Source organism: Orycteropus afer, unplaced genomic scaffold (assembly GCF_000298275.1).
Source record: "Orycteropus afer afer isolate SDZICR_OR568_19922 unplaced genomic scaffold, OryAfe1.0 scaffold00099, whole genome shotgun sequence".
NCBI lineage: Eukaryota > Metazoa > Chordata > Mammalia > Tubulidentata > Orycteropodidae > Orycteropus > Orycteropus afer.
This window is the reverse complement of record NW_006921686.1, coordinates 4,978,700-4,998,451: the sequence shown is the minus strand read 5'-3', so window position 1 is coordinate 4,998,451 and position 19,752 is coordinate 4,978,700. Positions and strand designations below refer to the sequence as shown.

General features: G+C 54.2%; 1 protein-coding gene across 1 annotated transcript in view; it reads left to right on the top strand.

The window, feature by feature from the left end:
• Positions 1-210: 210 nt before the first annotated feature.
• Positions 211-19,752, top strand: part of CLPTM1 (CLPTM1 regulator of GABA type A receptor forward trafficking) — a 40,672-nt gene continuing 21,130 nt past the window's right edge. The window contains exons 1-4 of the mRNA XM_007943080.2: positions 211-282; positions 7,575-7,687; positions 15,480-15,603; positions 16,859-17,017. Coding sequence (XP_007941271.1) covers positions 211-282; positions 7,575-7,687; positions 15,480-15,603; positions 16,859-17,017 — 468 coding nt within the window. The remainder of the gene's footprint in view (positions 283-7,574; positions 7,688-15,479; positions 15,604-16,858; positions 17,018-19,752) is intronic.

Sequence of the window (19,752 nt, the reverse complement as noted above, 5' to 3'; positions counted from 1 at the left end):
TGGACTAAGGCGTCTTGGGAGGGGAAGTATGGTGGCCGCGTTGGGCTTTTCAGAGCCGGAAGCGGCTCTCCCCGGAGGCGTGGCTGAGGCGCTCTTGCGGGATACGGTGGCTCGGCGGGCCGGTCCAAACGTGAAATCTCGCGCGATCGCGCTGCCGCCGTTGGGGACGGGGCGGGCCTGGCGGCGGGGGCGGGGACCCGGAGCTGGAAGATGGCGGCGGCGCAGGAGGCGAACGGGGCCGGCAGCGCCGTGGTGGCGGCCGGGGGAGGCGGCTCCGGTCAGGTACGGAGGCCGAGAGGGGCCTGAGGAGTTCATCCCCACCCGGGGGGCCTCCCACGGGGCGTGTCCTGCCCCTTTTCGAGGAATCCTGTGCATTAGGGACGCTTTGCCCAGAGGGACCTTGAGTACCCGGCCCAGGCGGGGCCGGTCGGCCGGGAAGGCCAGATAGTGCTGGGAGAGGGGCCCTGTTGCGCGCCGGGTTCCTTGCACGCTCGCGCGGGGTGGTCACCAGGTTTATTGCTCGAGCCGGGAAGACAGTGGCGCCAAAGAGGGCTGACTGGTACTCAGGGTTCTCGACTTCTTGATTCCAGACTCCAGGACCGTACCTAGAGTGGTTTGGCGTTCACCGTCTCGCTCGCAGCGCCTGAAGTGTGGGCAATGATTAATTGGGAGTTTTCTAGCTCAAGGGAACCAGTTAATCATCATGGCTAAGGGCATGTGTCGTGGAGGCCGACAGACCCATTTTAAAGACGGGAATCCAGGGGACAGTTTGATTTAGGGGTTTTAGCAGAGGTCACCCAGGTTGGGTTGGGGATCCATTCCATGTGAAAGTTACCAGGCATTGATAGTCCACAGTGGTCAGGGCTGGGATGGGTGAGCTTTGGGTATGAAACTGGTCCTAGGGAGGAATTAATGTAGATGCTGGTGACTTTGCACCCATTGTCTCCTTAACTAATCAGACAGCCATCAGCAGGCATTTGGGGAATTGATGAAGATGTGACAGCAAGGTGCTGGAGACCCGCCCACTGGGTTGTCACTGACATGTGGGTGGCAGCACTGGGGAGAGGATGTGTGTGTGTGTGTGTGTGTTGGGAGAGGAGAAGGGAACGGTAACCTCAGGCTGATTTCCTTTGCCTCTTTGGACCTTCATTTCTCCAGCGGTGAATGAAAGGGACAGACAGACCCCTGTGATAGGCCCCAAAGATGTTCTAACCGTGCCCCTGCCATCAGGGGAATGGGAGAGGAGGCGAATGTGAGGACAAGAAGTTAGAGTAAAACCTGCAAAAGCCGCATTAAGGCGGAAACCTGTCAGAGAAGGAAAATGTAAAGATTTTTTGCAAATTAGAAATAGGGAGAGACGAGCGGTAAGTTGCGCTGTCAGAGGGGAAAACTCGCGAGACCCGGATAAAGCAAAGCAGTCCCGCCGAATTCCGGCTCTCACAGGTTTTGTGATGTAATCCTGAGTGATGAGGGTGGTGGCCAAAGTCCATGCCAGGGACTCAGGGAGCCCAGCGGAGGGAGCAAAGGGTCACCTCTCCTGGGGAGGACCACAGAATGGGACTCCTCTGGGCTCCCTGTCGGGGCCTGGCCCTGGGGTGGCCTCAGGAGATGTCTGTTGAGTTAATGTTGGAATGAAGACTTGCTCCCTGTCTTCAGGGGCTTCCTAGTCTCACTGAAAGGAAGCTTTGCCCCCTTTAAGTTTCTGTTGCGTTTTGGATGAGGGTCGGTCAGAGAGACTGAGGCTCAGGCTGGACGGATTGTCTTCAGGTTCCAGACACACGCAAATCTCCACCTGTCCCATTTTACCGTTTGCCTTCAGGGTCAAGTGCAAATTCTTGAGCTTGGCGTCCCAGACCTTGCATGGTGGGACTCCCTTCTTTAGTGTAGACCAGGACTTCCCAGCCCCAGCACTGGCGATGTTTTGTGGTGGATAACTCCCATTGTAGGGGTTGGCCTGTGCTGTGCAGGAAGTTTTGTGACATCCCTAGGCTTTACACACTAGGTGTCAGTAGCAGCTCCCTCCCCAGTTGTGACAACCAAAAATGTCTCCAGACATTGCCCCATGTCCCCTGGTGGGCAGAATAGCCCAGTCAGAACCCCCAGAGCCTCTCTGAGTTCTAAGAGCAAGCTCTGTTCTTCCCTCATAGCATGCGCTTCTTCTCGCTACCTGGTTAACCCTTACTAGCCCTGCTTACCTCAGATGCCCCCTCCTAGTCCTCCCCACACCGGAAGCCCTTATGGACGCCGTAGGCTGGGTTCTCTGGGCTCCCCCATCCCATCTCTGCTCATTCTGGGTCGTCACTGTATGGGGACAGGTCTGTCTCCTGCACTGCGAGCCCCAGGCGATCAGGACTGGGGCTGTGTGGTCACCACTGTGTCCCTAGCCCAGGGCCAGGCCCCAAGCAGATATGCAGTGAGTGGGAAGAACGGATCATGAAGCAAAGGCTGGGCTCAGGTGGAATTCCCAGCAGTCTGTGAGGAGGTGCTGGGCGGTCTGGCTTCCTCCAGCCTAGGCCTCATGGGCACAGCAGCTTGCTGGGCGTCACGGCCATTGGTCCTGGGGTCTGTCTGTGAAATTGCACATGGGAGTCCCAGAACAGGAGCTATGTCTTAGTCCCCGCTGGGTCCCCCACCCGTGGGACCCAGCTTAATGTGAGTGGGACCTTGCCCCAGTACCTTGACCCAGGTAGCCTGTGCTTCTGCCAGCCAGGAGCTCAGAGCCAAGTCCCCAGCTTGGCCACTCGTTCCTTGGGTCCTGTGGCTTGAGCCTTCACACCAGGCCAGGTCCTGGGCTCGTGCTGGGGACACAGCTGTGAACCAGCTGCACCCTTGGGGCTCATGTTGTAGTTGAAGGTGCGAGTGGCTGGGAGAAACAGTATAAATGAGAAAAGTTGATGAGCATAAGTGCAGTGGGGTTAGGAAGTGAGGGCAGTGGGAGGAGAGTTGATTTGAACAGACTGGTCTGGGAAAGCCTCCCTGAAGAGGTGACATTGGAACAAAGAGGTGTGGGAGATGAGGGAGGAGCTGTGCAGACATGTGGGGGAGAGTGGGCCAGGTTAAAAACAAAACAAAACAAACCCACTGCCGTCAAGTCAGATCCAACTCACAGCAACCCCTCCTTGGGTTTCCAAGGCGGTATCTCTACTGAAGTACATTGCCCAACCTTCCTTCCAAGGAGTGGCTGGTGGATTTGAACCGCCAGCCTTCTGGTTAGCAGCCAAATGCCTCACTGACTGCACCACCAGAGCTCCTTGGTAGAGGGCACAGCAAGTGCAAAGATCCTGGGGTGGGATGTGCCTGGCAGGGCGAAGGCACAGCGAGGAGGCCAGGCTGCCGGAGCGGAGGGGTGAGGGAGAGAGGCCAGGAGGGAGCCCCGGGAGCTGTGGCGTGGACTTTGCCTCACTCCGAGGGAAGCAGGAGCCCCAGCCTCCACGTTCCCCGTTGTAGGTATCTGGCTCGGTGGCCTTTCGTCAGGGCTGAGCTGTGCACCTGGGGATGGTACAGCCATCACCACGGTCCTTTCCTTCAGAAAGTCTGCATGGTCCCTTGGGCAGTCAGTCCTTCCGCAAACCCCCACCGATGTGCTTTCTGTCTCTATAGCTTTGCCTTGGGTAAAAGTTTAGTGTAAGCAGTGGCTCCTTTTCGTTAGTGAGAGCCCTGGTGGCACAGTGGTTAAAGCGCTCATCTGCCAATTGATAGGTCAGCAGTTCGAGCCAACCAGCCCCTCCGTGGGAGAGAGATGAGGCAGTCTGCTTCTGTAAAGATGCAGCCTGGGAAGTCCTGTGGGGCAGTTGTATGTTGTCCTCCATGGCAGTGGGGCTGGTTTGGTATTCCACTGGTGAGTCACAGCAGGCTCTTCCTCCATTCACTGAAGGACATCCGGCCTTCAGTCATGCCTGCGGGCTGTGGTGAGTAGTGCTGCCGTGAACATCCATGTGCCGGCTTTTGTGTGGACGGGTAGTTTGGTTTTCCTGGGTAGATACCTAGGAGTGGAATTGCTGCTTTGGGTGACTCGGATGCATAGCGACCCTACAGGGCAGAGTAGAGCTGCCCCTTAGGGTTTTGAAGGCTGTAAATCTTTACAGAAGCCAGCTGCCTCCTCCCGTCTTTCTCCTGCAGAGTGGCTGGTGGGTTTGAACTGCCGACCTTTTGGTTAGCAGCCAAATGCTTTAACCACTGCACCACCAGAGCTCCTTCTGGTTTGGATGGCAAGTGCATATTTAACATCTGAAGGAACTGCGACTTTAACGTTCTCATCCACAGCATATGGGTGTCCCAGCTGCCCCACATCCCTACCGATACTTGTCGTCTGCCTTTTTTATTTTATTTATTTGTTTTTATTTTTGCAGTGTTTCCTCTCCTCCCCTCCCACCCCTGGTAACCAACAAAGAAAGTTTCCTTCCATATATAAACCTTGCCTTGACTTTTTACAGTAATGGACTGATGCGGTTGTCTGTCTGTTGATTGTGGTCCGCCTGGTGGGTGTGAACCACCGTTCGTCTGTCAGTGTGTCGTACTGCGGTGGCTTGTGTGTTGCTGTGATGCCACCAGTATTTCAAACACCAGCAGGGTCACCTGTGGCAGGCACGTTTCAGTGGAGCTTCCAGACTGAGACAGACCGGGAAGAAGGATGGGGCATCCACAGCTGAAGAAGTGGCCACTGAAATCCTTGTGAAGAGCAGCAAAACCTAGCCAAGACTGTGAGGCTGGCGCAGGCCTGGGCTGTGTTTTGTTCTGTTGTACGTAGGGTCGCTGTGAGTTGGAGCTGACTTGATGGCACCTAACAAGAATTCACTCAACTCACTGCCATTGAGTCTATTCCGACTCATAGTGACCCCCATTGGGCTTCCGAGGTGGTGAACCTTTATGGAAGTAGACTGCTTAGTCTTCCTTCTGTGGAGTGGCTGGTGGGTTTGAACCACCAACCTTCTGGTTAGCAGTCAAATACCTTAAACACCATGCCACCAGAGCTCCTTACAAGAACAGTGAGCGTGAAAGGAGCCCTGGTGGTGCAGTGCTTAAGCTCTCGGCTGCTAACTGAAAGGTCAGCTGTAATACCAGCTGTCTCTGCGGGAGAAAGATGTGGCAGTCGGTTCCTGTGAGAATTACAGCTTTGGAAACCCTCTGGGGCAGTTCTACTCTGTGCTGTAGGGTCACTGTGACTCAGAATGGACTTGACTGCAGTGGGTTTGGTGGGTGTGGAGTGGTTTTAATTTGCATTTCCCTTGTCACCTCCTGTCCCTATGACAAGAGCTCACCCCTGCCATTCGTTCCCTAGGGTGTGGGACAACACTGTGGCCGCCATCCTGCAAGGGACAATCAGAACAGAAGGCATGGCAGTGTTCCTCCATTGTGACAAACGACAGTGGAGGAACTCCTTGTGGTTTTAATTTGCATTTCCTGGGCGGATTCTCAGGCAAATCTGCCACCACTGTGGGAAAGAGGGACCTGGGAGTCAGCCAGATCCAGGTTCAAATCCCGGCCTGGCCTCAAGCCGCCGTTTCCTGACCTGAGAGTTTTTAGGTCCGTTGTGAATCAGCTCTGGCTGCTGGAATCCCTTCCTTGGCCTCCAGCCCCAGCAGGAGGGAGGCCAACCCTGGACAAGGGTGCCCTGCTCCTGTCTGGCCTCTGTCCCCTGGCTGCCCCCTGTTCCCACATCATCCCTTCTCCCAGCCAGAACACCCTCTCTCTCTCCTCCCTGCATGGCTGCATCTACCCCTGCCCGAGGGTCTTACCTGAGGCTCTCACCCCAACCTCAAAGGCAGCTCCTCAGGATGGCCTCCCTGACCACCCAACCCAGAGTGGGTCCCCATCCCTGTCCCCCACCCCGGTGGCTGTCACCCCCCAGCTTGTTGTCTTTGGGACACTTCTCTCATTTTCCGTTTTTAATTATCCTGTTTACGCCTCTGTGTGGGTTTCGCATTAGATCTGGTGCTCTGGGAGGGTGGGGCCCAGAGCTGTGTGTTCAGGGCACGTCCCACTGCCCTTGGGCCTGGCACACAGTAGGTGCTCAACACACGAAGGAAAAGTTTCATTCCAAAGTGGATTCAGGGCTGAGAGGTAGTGACACACCCTCCACAGGAACTATAGGCCAGGCCGTAGCCTTTTTTATAAAAGAACATTTTATTGTGTTTTCAGTGAAGGTTCACACAGCTGTGTAGCTGTTCAACAGTCTCCACACAGGTTGTTCAGTGACACTTGTCACGTTCGTCACAGTAGGGGGACAGTGCCGTGATCTGCGTTCTGATTGTCCCTTGCAGGCTGGCGGCCACAGTGTTGTCCCACACCTTAGGGAACGAATGGCGGGGGGAGCTCCTGTCATGGGGACAGGCGCTGACCTCAGCCCTCCGACACTGGCCCCGGGGCCTGTGTCCACTCCGGGGTGTTCTCCGTTGGGTGGGAGAGGTGCTCAGAGGGGTGGGATCGGGGCGGGGGTGGCGGGAACCCTCAGAAGGGTGGGCTTGGGTGGCCCGGGAGGCAGGCCTGTTGGCGAGCAGCGAGCCACCCTTTCTTGAGGGCCTTCCGGACCTGTGCTGGGCCCTGGGTGTTGCTGCCGCCCTGGCGGCTTACAGGTGGGGGTGGAGGCTGCTGGGAGGAGGAGGAGGAAGGCAGCAGTGGGTGAGGAGAGAGGCGGGAGGAAATTCCTCGTCTCGGCCAGAGGTCCAGGCCTGAGGTCCAGAGATTCCCTGGGTCCCCCATCCTTCCTGTGGTGGGCAGCCCCGTCGGCTTCCCGTCCCGCTCAGCCTGCAGCCCTCGGGCTTCCTGGGACACCTAGAACGGTGACCTGAGCTCCCTGAGCCTCCAGCTCAGCTGCCAGCGGCCGTGTTAGTGAGTGGGCTGTTGCATGCGGGGGGCCCACACTCTGGCTGGGTTCTCTGAACGCCTCACCTCCTGGACCAGAAGCCCCTGCGGCCTGGCACCAAGGAGACCCCAGCAACTGTTTGCCCAGGGAAGGGCCTTCTGGGTAAACCCAAGCCTACAGAATTTGGCACCTGTCACGTGACCCCTTCTGCGTCGTCCCAGAGCCCTCCCTGCATCCCGGGCAACGGCCCCAGGGGACAGTGGACAGTCCTGAGAACTGTCTGACACCTGTGTCCCACCCTTGTTTCTGCACTAGTCACTCCCTCTGTGGGAGCACTCTGCTTCCCTTGCTCCTGCCTCTCACGAGCCGGCTTGTTGTATTTTAGCTCTCAGCTCTGATGCCCCCTCTTCTAGGAAGCCCTCCCTGACCCCCAAGCTAGACCGGGTGCACCTCTGGCTCCTTGATCCCAGCCTTGCCTGATCTGGATTGTTGCTGTGTGGGGCCAGGGCTGCCCCTCGGTGCACTGTGAGCCCCAGGAAGGCAGGGCTGAGGCTGTCCTGGTCACCCTGTATCCCCAGAGGAGGTGCTTGGGGAGGGCTTTGATCTGGAAAGCAGCAGGCCCACCTCTCCTTCTGGGTACTTTGATTTCTTCATTCTCCCATCGCTGACCTGGCGCCTGCTCTAGCTCCGCTCTGCTGGGCCCGTGCTCGTGGGGCAGCCTAAGACAGCCCGTTGTCACAGGGCCCTCCTCACCCGACCTCTGTCCCCGCAGGTGACCAGCAATGGCAGCATCGGGAGGGACCCGCCAGCGGAGACCCAGCCCCAGAACCCGCCACCCCAGCCAGCACCCAACGCCTGGCAGGTCATCAAGGGCGTGTTGTTCAGGTGAGCAGGCAGGGCTCTTGTCTTGGTCCTTAAAAACCATTCACGTAAGAGAAGCAGGAGGACAAAAGTTAAAGTCCCCTTCAGGTGACTGTGTCACGGTCTCGGTGGCGATCCTTCACATACCCATTCAGACACCCGTTCCTGGGCGCTGGGGTGAGAGCCACCCTCTCAGAGCCCCGCCTCTGAAGTCCGGGAGACGCAGCTGTGGGGCAGAGGCTCTGTCCTGCCTGCTGAGACTTGGTGACGGTCCCCTTCCCTGAGCTGGGCCCCTGTGTGTGTCCATGTGTGTCCAAAGTACCACAAAGCAGGGGACTTACAAGAACAGACATTTATTCTCTCACAGCTCTGAGGCTGGGATTCTGAGGTCAGGGTGTCAACCATGTTGATGCCTCCTGAGGGTCTGTGGGGTCTGTTCCATGCATTTCCCTTGGCCTCTGGTGACGGCCAGTGGGCCTTGGTCTGCCTTGGCTCGTAACCGAATCCCTCCACTGCTGCAGGTCCATTTTCATAAGGACACCACTCGTTGGCTTAGGACCCACTGAACTCTGACAGTGTTTGCAAAGACCTTTTTCCCCAACAGGGTCACTTTCCTGGGTACCAGGGATTAGGGCTGCATCCCATCCTGTCAGGGCACGTGAGTCGGTCTGCAGCAGACACTTTCTTCGTTTTGGAGAGGTATCTCTGCAAAACACCAGGCCCTGTAGTCAGGCGGTCAGCTCGTGAGCACCTCCCATCAGCTGTAAGGAAGTACCCAGTGGAGTTGTTGAAAACTCTCATCCGCTCAGCCAGAGTGTCCCCACCCAGCCACATCAGCTGCCAGAAAATCTGGAAAATGGGCTTTTTTCTGGGACCCTGAGCTCCTGCTGAGAAGCAGGGGTTCTGTTACTGAGGAAGAAGAGGAAAATTGTTGAGGGTCAACAACCCATCTCTTCCAAAAGATCTTACTAGTAACTGCCCAGCAGAGGACAAATGAGGAAGGAGAGCTTGGTGGTGGCCTTTGGGGACCTACCTGTCATTGGTCCTGAATGGGATTATGGAAAGATGGTCACAGGTAGAATTGTTCAAGATGGAGAAAGATTGGAAGTCACCTCCCTGTCCAGAGCAGGGAGTCAGTTAATAATATTTGGAGAAGTAGCGTGCAGGATGTAAGAGTGAAGTCCCACCCCCGCCACCCCTGAGCCCCTCCCCTGCCTCAGTTTCCACCCGGGACTCCTGACCATCAGCTCACAGGACCGTTGAAAGAACTCGCAGCCATTTGAGTCAGCAGTGAGCACAGGACCTGGCACGTGGTTGTTTTCATAGGTAGCTTTTACTGTTCAGTGTGAAAAACCACAGAGCATGTCTCCTAGAGAGAAATAACTGAAAAAATTGCCCGTGGACACTTCCATAGTCACTGATCCCATCCTGGCGTGGAACAGAACCTTGTCTCTGCCGAGAGAGTCATACAGGACACTTGAGAAGCTGAGCAGGGAAGAAACCACCCACTGTGCCCAGCCCTGGGAGTCATTCCTGACTTTGTTTACCCCAAGCTGCTGCAACCACGGAGCCCCTGGCCCGCCCTTCCTCTGTGCCGCTGTGTTTGAATTATGACTCAGAAGTTTCTTCTGTTTCAATTCCTTTAATTCATGCTCCAAACAGCTATGATAAAGCTTACTTTTATCTCTCCTTTCTTTTTCCGTAAGAGGTAGTGTATTTTACACACTGCCCTGTACTTTGATTTTTTCCTTTAATGATAAATCTCAGAAACTTTTCCATATTACTACATGAGAGAGCTTTCTCAAGATGGGGGGTTTGAGCCGGTTCAGCCCGGTTCAGTCATGGCCAACAAAATGACACCAGAATGGACCCAAATTTTTAAAATGTTGGTGAACCAGAATGCTAACTGAACAGAAAAATGATGTGTTGAAGCCCTGCTAAAAACTTAATCTCACTCCAGAAAACAAGGGCAGTGTGCACGTTGCATAGCAACCAAGTCTCTTGAGTGACTGAGTCCAAACAGTGGTGCCCGGCTCAAAGATGACTGCCGACTGCCACTTTGAATGAGTGTCACTCCCCACAGCCCTGGCACTGGTCTAGCCTCCCACATCAGGCTCCTGAAAGGGCTCACGAGGCCTCGTCTAAGTCTCCCATCCCACGGCTTTGACCCATGATTTTTCCTGTTCTGGTTAGCGTTCCTGATCACCCAGATTTTTAAACATTGAGTTTGTTCCTGTTTTGCTTCATCAGCTGTGACTGAAGCTGTCCGAAGCCCTGCTTAAGACAGATGTTTTTAATACAGCCGCAAATGCCAGCTCATTTCCTGCCTTAGAGCTGTTGGTGTTAGCTGCCTTTGAGTCAGCCACCCCAAGCACAACAGAATGACACGCTGGCCTGGTCCTGCACCGCCTCCATCACTGGCTCCGGGGTGACTCTTGTGAGGTGTAGGGTTGGCACAGGCTGATTTTCAGTAGATTGCCAGGCCTTTCTTCCTCGTCTCTCTCAATTGGGACGCTCTGCTGGAACCTGTTCAGCATCATAGCATCATACAGGTTTCCACTGACGGACGGATGGAGGCTGCACGTGAGGTGCACTGGCTGGGACTCGAACTTGGGTCTCCTGTGTGGGAGGCAAGAGTTCAGTGACCGACCCACCCCTGCCCCGTTCTTTGACTCGGATAGCACCAAACACCACATTGGGTGGGTGCTCAGAGACCGTCTCACATGGCGTCCTTAAGACGGGACTCGGGGTTTGTATTCAGGGCCCCTTGAGCTCCACGAAGAAGCTTCAAGCAGAGTAGGGGAGAATAGGCTTTTTCACGGGCCAGGTGCTGTCCGTGGCTTTGAGCACATCCTCAAGGAATTAACACTGGTAGTTACCTGGGTGGCCCGAGCAGTTCCAGGCTCAGCTGATGGCTGACAGGCTGGCAGTTGGAACCCACCAGAGGTGCCTTGGAGGAGAGACCGGGTGATCGGCTTCTGAAAGACCTCAGCCTTGGAAAGCGCCTGGCGCAGCTCTGCCCTGCACACGTGGGGTTGCCTGGAGCGGGGTCGCTGAACAGCAGCACAGTTCCCGGCGGTGGGGAGCGGGGTGAGAACCAGGCAGCTGAGCGGGTGGGGTGGAAGGGAGAGTTTTCATAATGTATCTTTTCACAGAAGTTTTCAGTTTCTCCACCATGGGAATGTGGAATACGCATTTAGGATGGATGTGTGTGGTATTTAATACCTGTTTAGTTTGCTTACCCAGATGAGTTGGAAAGCATTAGGGAGGTCTGGTCCCCTGCAGGCCCCACATCCTGGAGCAGGGCTGCCTGACCCTGGGCCGCACGAGTGGCCAGGAGGGTCTGTGAGTGGTACACGGAACTGTGGGCCGGTGGCTACGCACAGGCAGTATTCAGGAGATAGAGGGGATCGAGAACCTTCCAGAAGTCTGGTCTTGCCCCCTTGCCTCCCACGCAGGCAGCCAGAAGCCCAGGGGACGTGGGACACCCCCTCCCCCCAGGCCACACACTAAGCCAGAGACAGAGCTGCTTGTGGGTGTCCCTGCTCCCAGACTCTTCCTCAACTTAGTTACTAAAATGAGAACCTGTCTTGGAGGTGGAGGGGTCCCCAGAGAGCACCGGTTCCAGGCCTTGCCCAGCCATGCACAGCAGGGAGTTCCTGGGGAAGCAGCAGGGGCTCAGCTGGGCCTTGGCCCCTGAGCCCCTAGGTGCGGGGCCCCGTGGTTTCTGCAGGCCGGGGCAGGTCCCCGCGCCGATCCTGTGTTCCAGGGCCCAGCACGGTGGCGCTCCCCCACACGAGAACTCCCTCCTAGTATTTTTCCACTCCACAGTTTTTTGAATGTCTTTTTCCTAGGAAGAAAAAACTAACAGTAATAGCTAATACTTGGAACATACTGTATCTTTCAGGCTTTGATCTTTACACGTTTGAACTTTACATCTATCAGTATATTTGATGTTTATCAACAACCCTGTGAAGTAGGTGCTGTTATTATCCCTGTTGTAACAGATAAGGCAACAGAGGCCCAGAGAGGTTAAGAGTCTTGCTCAACGTCACACAGTAAGCGGCAGAGCTGGACTTCAGATCTGGGTATTGTTTAGAGGCTGGGCTCTGAGCTACTGCTCAGCCGGTGCTGTATTGCCTTTCATCTCTGTAATTAATAAGTAATTGGGTCATTTGTTAATTACACAGTGGTATGTATCTGAAAGACATGAATGAACACGACACAAGCTTATTTCTCTCTCCTGTACCAGTGTGGGCGTTGGCACACCAGGAGTCTGCAGTCTTATTCCAACATCTAGATGGTGTCCCTTGTCCTCATGGCCTGAGGTGGCTGCTGGAGATCCAGCCGTCACATCCAGGCAGCAGGAGGAGGAAGAAATCAAGAAGGGACATTTCTTCTCTTTAAGGACACTTCCCCAAAGCCCCATGTAACACTTCTTTTTTTTTAAAACATCTTATTCACCAGAACTTCACCCTGTGTTCCCTCCCAGTATAAAAGGGAGACTGGAACTGTAGTCTGTATTCTGGGTGGCCACGGGGTCCAGCTGAAAGTCAGGAGGTCAGGAGTGTTCTTAAGGAAGGGGAAGAGGAAGATGCTTTTAGGAAACAGGTAGCTGTCTGCCTCAGCTTTGTTTGGGGATTTTGTATTGTCATTGGGAAAAAAAAAAAAATCAAACAAGAGAAGGGTAAAGAGGACAAGAATCCCTGAAAGGTGACCCCGTCACTGTGTGGGCCTGTGAGCCTTTGGCGGCCTGTGGGCCTTTGACGTGTCGGTTCCTGCGTGTGTTTTATCGTGCGTGTGTCTCAGTGCCGCGTGTCTCAGTGCGTGCATCTCAGTGCCGCGTGTTTTTATTTGGTGGTGTTTGCTTCTCCTCATGTCTGCTCCTTCCCCTGCTGCCCTGAATCAGAGGAAACCATTGTAAAGTCTGATGTTCAGCATTTCATACTTTTCTGTGTTTTCATAAGGAGACGTGCAAACTGTGTGTGTTTATTGTGCACTTTTTTAGACATCATTTATTACACAACATGGCGTCACGTTCTCCGTTGCCCCACACCTTGCTTTTCTCTGTTCACAGTACATCTTGGAAATACCTTCCAGTAACTACAGTTCTAAGACTAATGCTAGGTTTATTCAGTGCTATTGGGCATTGAGGAAGTTATTCTAAAAGGTTGGTTTTCACTCAGATCATGTTTCTGTTGCTCTTTTTCTGTTACTCTGGATAAGGATGCTTCTGAAACTCTCTTGATACAGATTCCGAGGACTTGATAACAAATTCCGAAACAGCAGAACCCCATCGTTCTGAGCTTCTGTCATTTGGTTCCTGGTGCCGGGTTTCTGTAATGGTTCTCTCTTATACTGTCTGTTTCCTTGTGTGCCTGCATGACCTTGGACTGTGTGTAGGTCATGACCTTGGACTGTGTGTAGGTCTTTACCTTTGAACCCTTATCGTGGGAATAATTTCATACCTCGCTGGAAGAGACTCCTTCCTTCCCGTTCCCAGCCAGCCCCATAACCTCTTGCCTCTATGCATTTGTCCGTTCTAGATTTGTCCTGTGAGCGAGATCACACAATATCTGCTCTTGCATTTGCTGGCTGCCTGGGGGCATTAGCAGAAGGGGGTCTCCTCACACCAGGTCCACGGCTTACGATCCCTGTATCACTCTGGCCACGTGCCTGGGGAGTTCTCCTGGGGAGAACTGGTCCACGTCTGGTTTCCTGTTGGGGTCTTAGCTTCCAGTAGAACGGGTCTTGGGGTACCAGTTACGGGTTGTGGGCTGGTGTTTCTCTCACTTGTGAAAGTTTTTAGTGGATGCCCTTTACTTTTTGGAGTTTGTTTTCCCTTCCGTTTTGCCTAATACATCTTCAGTCTGTCCATTCTTCAGTGCTTTTAAGAATATATGTATTTACCTGTGAGTGCCATTAAAAATGCATGTCAGAGAACACACACGAGAATTCCTAAGTGATACATGTTCTTACTGTATCCAGACACAGAAGATATGTTTTATATGTTTTTTAATTGTGGATTTGCCACCTTCACCTTTTTGTTTTTCCATTTGAACCATTTTTTGAAAAATTAATGTATTTATTGTGATTTGGGTGAAACTTTACAGAGCAGATTTGTTTTCTGTTCAACAGTTGCTCCACATTTTGTTTTATAACATTGATTCCAGTCCCCACAGTGTAACAGCTCTCTTCCCACCTCCTCCCTGTGGTCACCTCTTCCCTGTGTCCTTCTTTCCTGTGCTTTTCTGCCCTCTAAGCTGTCTCATAGCTTTTATTTTTCTTCCCAGTTTTTATTGTGATCTGGGTGAAAGTATACAGAGCAAATTCATTTTCTGTACAGCAGTTCATAAACGCTGTGTTAAAGGACATCGACTGCAATCCCCACAGTGTAACGGCTCTCTTCCCACCTCCTCCCCATAGTTACCTCTTCCCTGTGTCCTTCTTGCCTGTGTATTCCTGCGCCCCAAGCTGTCTCCTTGTGCAAACACTGCCCTTCTGTTCTCCCACGTTCTAAGGAGTGTATCTACCTGATATAGATATTCACCATCTGTGCCTGTCTGTTATTTGGTGGGAAGCCACGGGAGTGAATTCAAGTCCAGACCTGAATGGTAACTAGGGGCCATAGTCTTGGGGACATCTTAACCATTTTTAAGTGTTCACAATTCAGTGACATAAATGACATTCACAGTGCTGCCAACCATAGCATCACTTTTTATTCCTGCACTTTTTCATCTCCTCAGAGACTCTATGCCCGTGAAACAGTAACGTCCCACTCCCCTCTGTTCCCAGCCCCTGATCACCTCTTAGCCTCTTCTGTCCCTACACGTTTTGTCTGTTCTAGATATTTCCTATTAGTGGGTTCATACAATATCTGCCCTCTGATGTCTGACTTCTCTCACTCGGTGTCATGTTTTCAAGGCTCAGCCATGTCCTAGCATGTGTCAGGACTTTATTGCCCTTTATGGCTGAATAGTACTCCATCGTGTGGAAGGACCACGGTGATGGACATTTGGGTGGTTTCTGTCTTTTTGCTTTTGGAGAAGATACATTCTTTTTTTAAAAAATACTTTACTGTGTTTTCCGTGAAGGTTTACGCAGAGTGTAGGTTCCTATTCAACAGTTTCTGTGCTGTTCAGTGGCACTGGTTAGGTTTCTCACAGCGCGTGAACGTGCTCATGGCTCCCACTCTGGTTGTTCTGTTTCCATTCATCTAGTTTCCCTGCTCCCTAACATTCTCTCATTTGTTTGAAAGTCATTGGTGACCGTTGGGGCTTTTCTGGTTGTTTTCAGCAGGAGAGCTGGTCTGAATAACCTAGCCCACTGCAAGTGAGATAGGAACTAACCCATTACTTGGCATCTGCTTCTCCGGTTCCTAGGTTGACCTGAAAGTTCTGAAATGGTTCTTTCTTGGGTTTGGTGCCTCGGACATGCTGGGGCTCCAGATTGTGGGGATTCTCTCACTGTGGGGTCCCAGGCGCTGGCATGTTGGGTCTGGGGTTCAAGGGTTAAGGCCTGTAACTCCTGGAGGACTCAAATGGAGCTCTGCAAGGAGTCCGGGGCAGCGCCAGGCCCCCACACCGGGCAAATGTTGGTATTTGGGGTCCCTCCCAGGACGTGGTCTTTGACTCACTCCCTGGGGTGTGTGACTCAGTCTCTCTCCCTGAAAAGTGGGGGTGCAGCTAGGCTTCCCTGCACGCCTGCAGCTGCCTTCTCAGGGCCCCTCCTCCACGTGGGTGCCGAGTCAGAGAGCACAGGTGCCCTGTGGAGGATGGGGACATCGGGACTCACCACCTGCCACTTCCCTCCTCAGGATCTTCATCATCTGGGCCATCAGCAGCTGGTTCCGCCGAGGGCCGGCCCCTCAGGACCAGGCGGGCCCCGGAGGAGCCCCACGCGTCGCCAGCCGCAACCTGTTCCCCAAAGACACTTTAATGGTAACCGTGGGCGGGAGGCCAGGCACGGCACTGGTGGGGGTGGGGTAGGGATACGGGCCGTGGGATCAGATGAGGCCCCTGGCTGCTGCCACATCCAGGAACACAAGCTGGGACTGAGACCCTCGGGGTCCATCAAGGCAGAAGAAACCTGTGTCCCCCAGCTACCCCCACAAGGAGGAAGCACACTCTTCCGGCGCTGTGGTGGTCCCTTGTGGGAAGGGGGCTGTCGGAGGTTTGGTTTCGTTCAACTGTTTGAAAACCACATTAACAGATCCTCAGACGTTTTATTTCAAAGTATGTTTGGGCTTTAAAAGTTGCAAAGGAAGCGTGAGAGGTGGCAGGAAGGAAAGGAAGGGAATGGAGGGAGAGGGGCGAGGAGGGGAGGGGAGACTGATGGAGGGGGGCAGCATGAGGGAGAAGGCGGTTTGTGCAGCCTGGGAGCCTCCACAGCCTCTCTGCAGCCCCACTATACAGCGGTTCCCGCCCCCGCGGTTCCCTGCACGGGAGCGTGTGTTCCCCAGCACCCTGGGGAGTCCTGGTCTGCAGGTGGCCGCTGCTCGGCTGTTCTCTATCAGTGGGCCGTCAGCCCTCTGAACAGAGGCCGTGGGAGCCTGAGAAGGGAGGACAGCCCCTCCTGGGCCATGCCTCCCACCTCTCCTGTGTCCCAAGTCACCGGCTGACACGGTTGTGGCTCTTGACTGCTTCATCCCTAATCCTGCAGCGCGGTGACCTGAGAGGCCAAGAAGAGAGAAGGTGCTTCAGGGACGTCCTGCTCCTTTCGACGCCCAGTGATGCAGAGGGCTGTTCCCTAGCTGTGCTCTGCTCACGGACTTCCCTGGGAGCTCTGGTGGCATGGTGCCTAAGGCATTTATCTGACTGCTCACCAGAAGGCTGGCGGTTCAAACCCACCGGCCACTCCTCAGAAGGAAGACTAGGCAATCAGTTTCTCTAGAGATAACTGCCTCGGAAACCCAAGGAGGGGTTGCTGTGAGTCGGATTCGACTTGACGGCAGTGCGTTTGGTTTCTGGTGTTTTTTCACAGACTTCCTAGGCTCAGACTAGGACACACGTGGTGGGAGGAGAAAGGAGGAAATGGAAACCACCCGCCGCTGGTCTTCTCCCCGCCAGCCCCTGCCCGCCCGCGGAGCACACTGTCCATGTTGGCGCGCCGGCCAGCGCTCTTCATCTGCTCTCGACCTGTCGGCCTCCAGAGGCTCTCTGGTGTCCTGAGCTCTGTCTCCTGTCCCCCCACCAGAACCTGCACGTGTACATCTCGGAGCACGAGCACTTTACAGACTTCAACGCCACGTCGGCCCTCTTCTGGGAGCAGCAGGACCTCGTGTACGGCGACTGGACAAGTGGCGAGAACTCAGACGGCTGCTACGAGCACTTTGCTGAGCTCGACATCCCGCAGGTGGGGACGCCTCCTGATTTCCTGCCCGAAGGCGGCCTGAGTCCCACTGATGGCCTTTCCTCCAGGCACAGCCGTGCCCTTGGCTTACACATGACGTGACCACCAGCAGGCCGTTGAGGTCTCTGAGCCTTGGCCGCCCCACCTGGAAAACATGGGTGGGGTTGGAATTGACCTAGGATTCTCCCCACTTCTTCCAAGGTTTAAACCAGTGAGAGGCTAGCCATTGTCCTTGTTGGCATTCAGTCAGCACCACTTTGTTAGGCAGCTGTGTTTCAAGTCCTATGAATATGGATTGAGCACTTACTGTATGCAGGGTGCTAAGCCAAGGCGTGGACTCCATCCAGCGACCCTGTGATGTGGGAGCTGTTAGGATTCCCACTTGACCGATTGACTGATGAGGAAACAAAGGCACAGAGAGGTTAAGTGGCTTACTCTAGGTCACACAACTGGTGAGTGATTTGTACCCAGGCTGCCTGGCTCTGGATTCTAGCAGCCCCGGGTTCAAATCCTGGCTCCTCCATGGTCCGTATGGCAGTATAGACAATGAGCTTTACCCTTCATCTGGAAAATGGGACCACGTGACAGGGTGGGGTAGGGCTGCTGTGAGCTCCAGCAGTTGACAGTTTCAGCTTGTGGAGGACACTCTACATGGGAGAGTGCTTAGGTTTCGGGCCCAGGAGGATGAAGAAAGGCCACTCCCCCACCGCCCCTGAGCTCTGCGCTGGCAGAGCCAGACTCAGGCCTGTGAGGGGGAGCTCGGAGCGGGACTTCGGGGTTTGCAGGCTGCTTCAGATCTGTGGCCAGAGGGCTTGGCTGCCACCGTCCCAGAACGCTGGATCACGGAATGCCTGGTCAGCCCCGGCCCCTCTAGAGGCAGCCCCTGCCTGCCGGGCAGGACCTTGTGCAGGCAGGCGGGGTGCAGATGGGGGCTCCCCCTTGATGGCTGAGTCCTGCCTCTGCTGGGCCGGGTGCCTAGAGGCCGAGGGGAGTCGGGTTTTTGTGTTCTCTGCTCTCTGCTCCTTTGTACCTAGAGGGTCACTGTGAGGTGGTGTCGACTTGGTGGCAGTTAGTTTGGTTTGGTTTTACTGCTCGAAATCCTCTCCACCTGTCCAGCTCTTATTTCTCTTGAAGTTTCAGCTCCACTGGCTCCTCCAGGAAGCCCTCCCTGATCCACACCAGGTCAGGGGCCTGCTCTGAGCCCCCATGGCCTCCTTGGTGCCCCACCCCAGCCCTGCCCACTCTGGGACGTCACTCTCTGGTGATGGGTCTGTGCCCCCTGCTATACTGAGCTCTGTGAGAGCAGGGCAGGGCTGTCTGGGCCCCTGCTGTGTCCCCAGCACTGCCCGGCGTGGGACCAGTGCAGAATTGGTGACCGGTAAACTGATGAACAAGGGAGAGGGACGTCTCACGTCTCGCGGGGCTGTGCAGGCCTGTGCCCAAGACAGCCAACCTCTCACTCGTTCTCATGGGTGGGGGCAGTCTGGGTTTTTTTTTTTTTTTTAGTTTTCATTATGATTTAGGTAAAAGTTTACAGAGCAAATTCGTTTCCCATACAGCGGTTCATACACATTTTGTTTCGTGACATTGACTGCAATTCCCCACAGTTAACAGCTTTCTTCCCACTTCCTCCCTCTAGTTACTTCCCTGTGTCCTTTCCCGTGCACTCCTGCGCCCTGAGCTGTCTCTCTGTACATACACTGCTCTTCTGACTCCCATGGTTCATTGCTCTAAGGAGTGTATCTGCCTGATGAAAATGTTCACCCATATGCCTGGCTGTTGTTTGGCTGGAAGCCACAGCACCTTCAGTTTCGACCTGATGGGTCACTGGGGACCATCGTCTCAGGGGTCTCACCAGCTTTTATTAGACCAATAAGCCTGGTCTTTTTTTATGATTTTGAGTTTTGTTCCACATTGTTTTCCTACTCTATCCAGGATCTCCTGCACTGATCCCTTTCTGAGTGGTTGATGGTGATAGCCGGGCACCATCTTCTGGTCTCATGGTCATATAGGCTGAGTGTCACATGGTCCACTAAGCCTCTTGGGCCAGAGGACAGTCTGTCCTACCCTTAGCTGCTGTCAAGTCAACGCCTGACTACTGGTGAGCCCAGGCACAGCAGAACGAAACGCAGCCCAGTCCCACACCATCCCCATGACCCGCTGTGGATCAGACTGTTACGGTCCCTGAGGTTTACGTGGGCTGATTTTTAGAAGTAGGTCACCAGGCCTTTCCTCCTCGTCTCTCAGTCTGGAAGCATCTCTGAAACCTGCTCAGAGTCACAGCACACATAGGCCTCTACCGACAGACGGCTGGTGGCCGTGGGTGAGGTGTGCTGGCCGGGAATAGAACCCGGATCTCTAGCATGGAAGGCAAGAATTCTCCCATGGAGAAGGAAGGGCTGCTTATGCACAGGGAGATAGCTCAGGGTGCAGAAGAGTATGAAGGGATGGACACTGGGAGGAGGTAACTATGGGGAGGAAGTGGGAGGGGAGCTGCTGCATTGTAAATTTTGGTCAATGACATGAGACAAAGTATATGTGAACTGCTGTATGAAAAGTGAATTTACTCTGTAAATCTTCACCCAAATCCTAATAAAAAAAATAAAAAATAAAACAGTCAAGCTTCAAAAAAAAAGAAAAAGAATTCTCCCATGAACCACTGCTGCCCCATCTCCGTCCTAAAAACCAAACCATACCCACAGCCATCAAGTTGATTCTGACTCACAGCACCCCTAGAG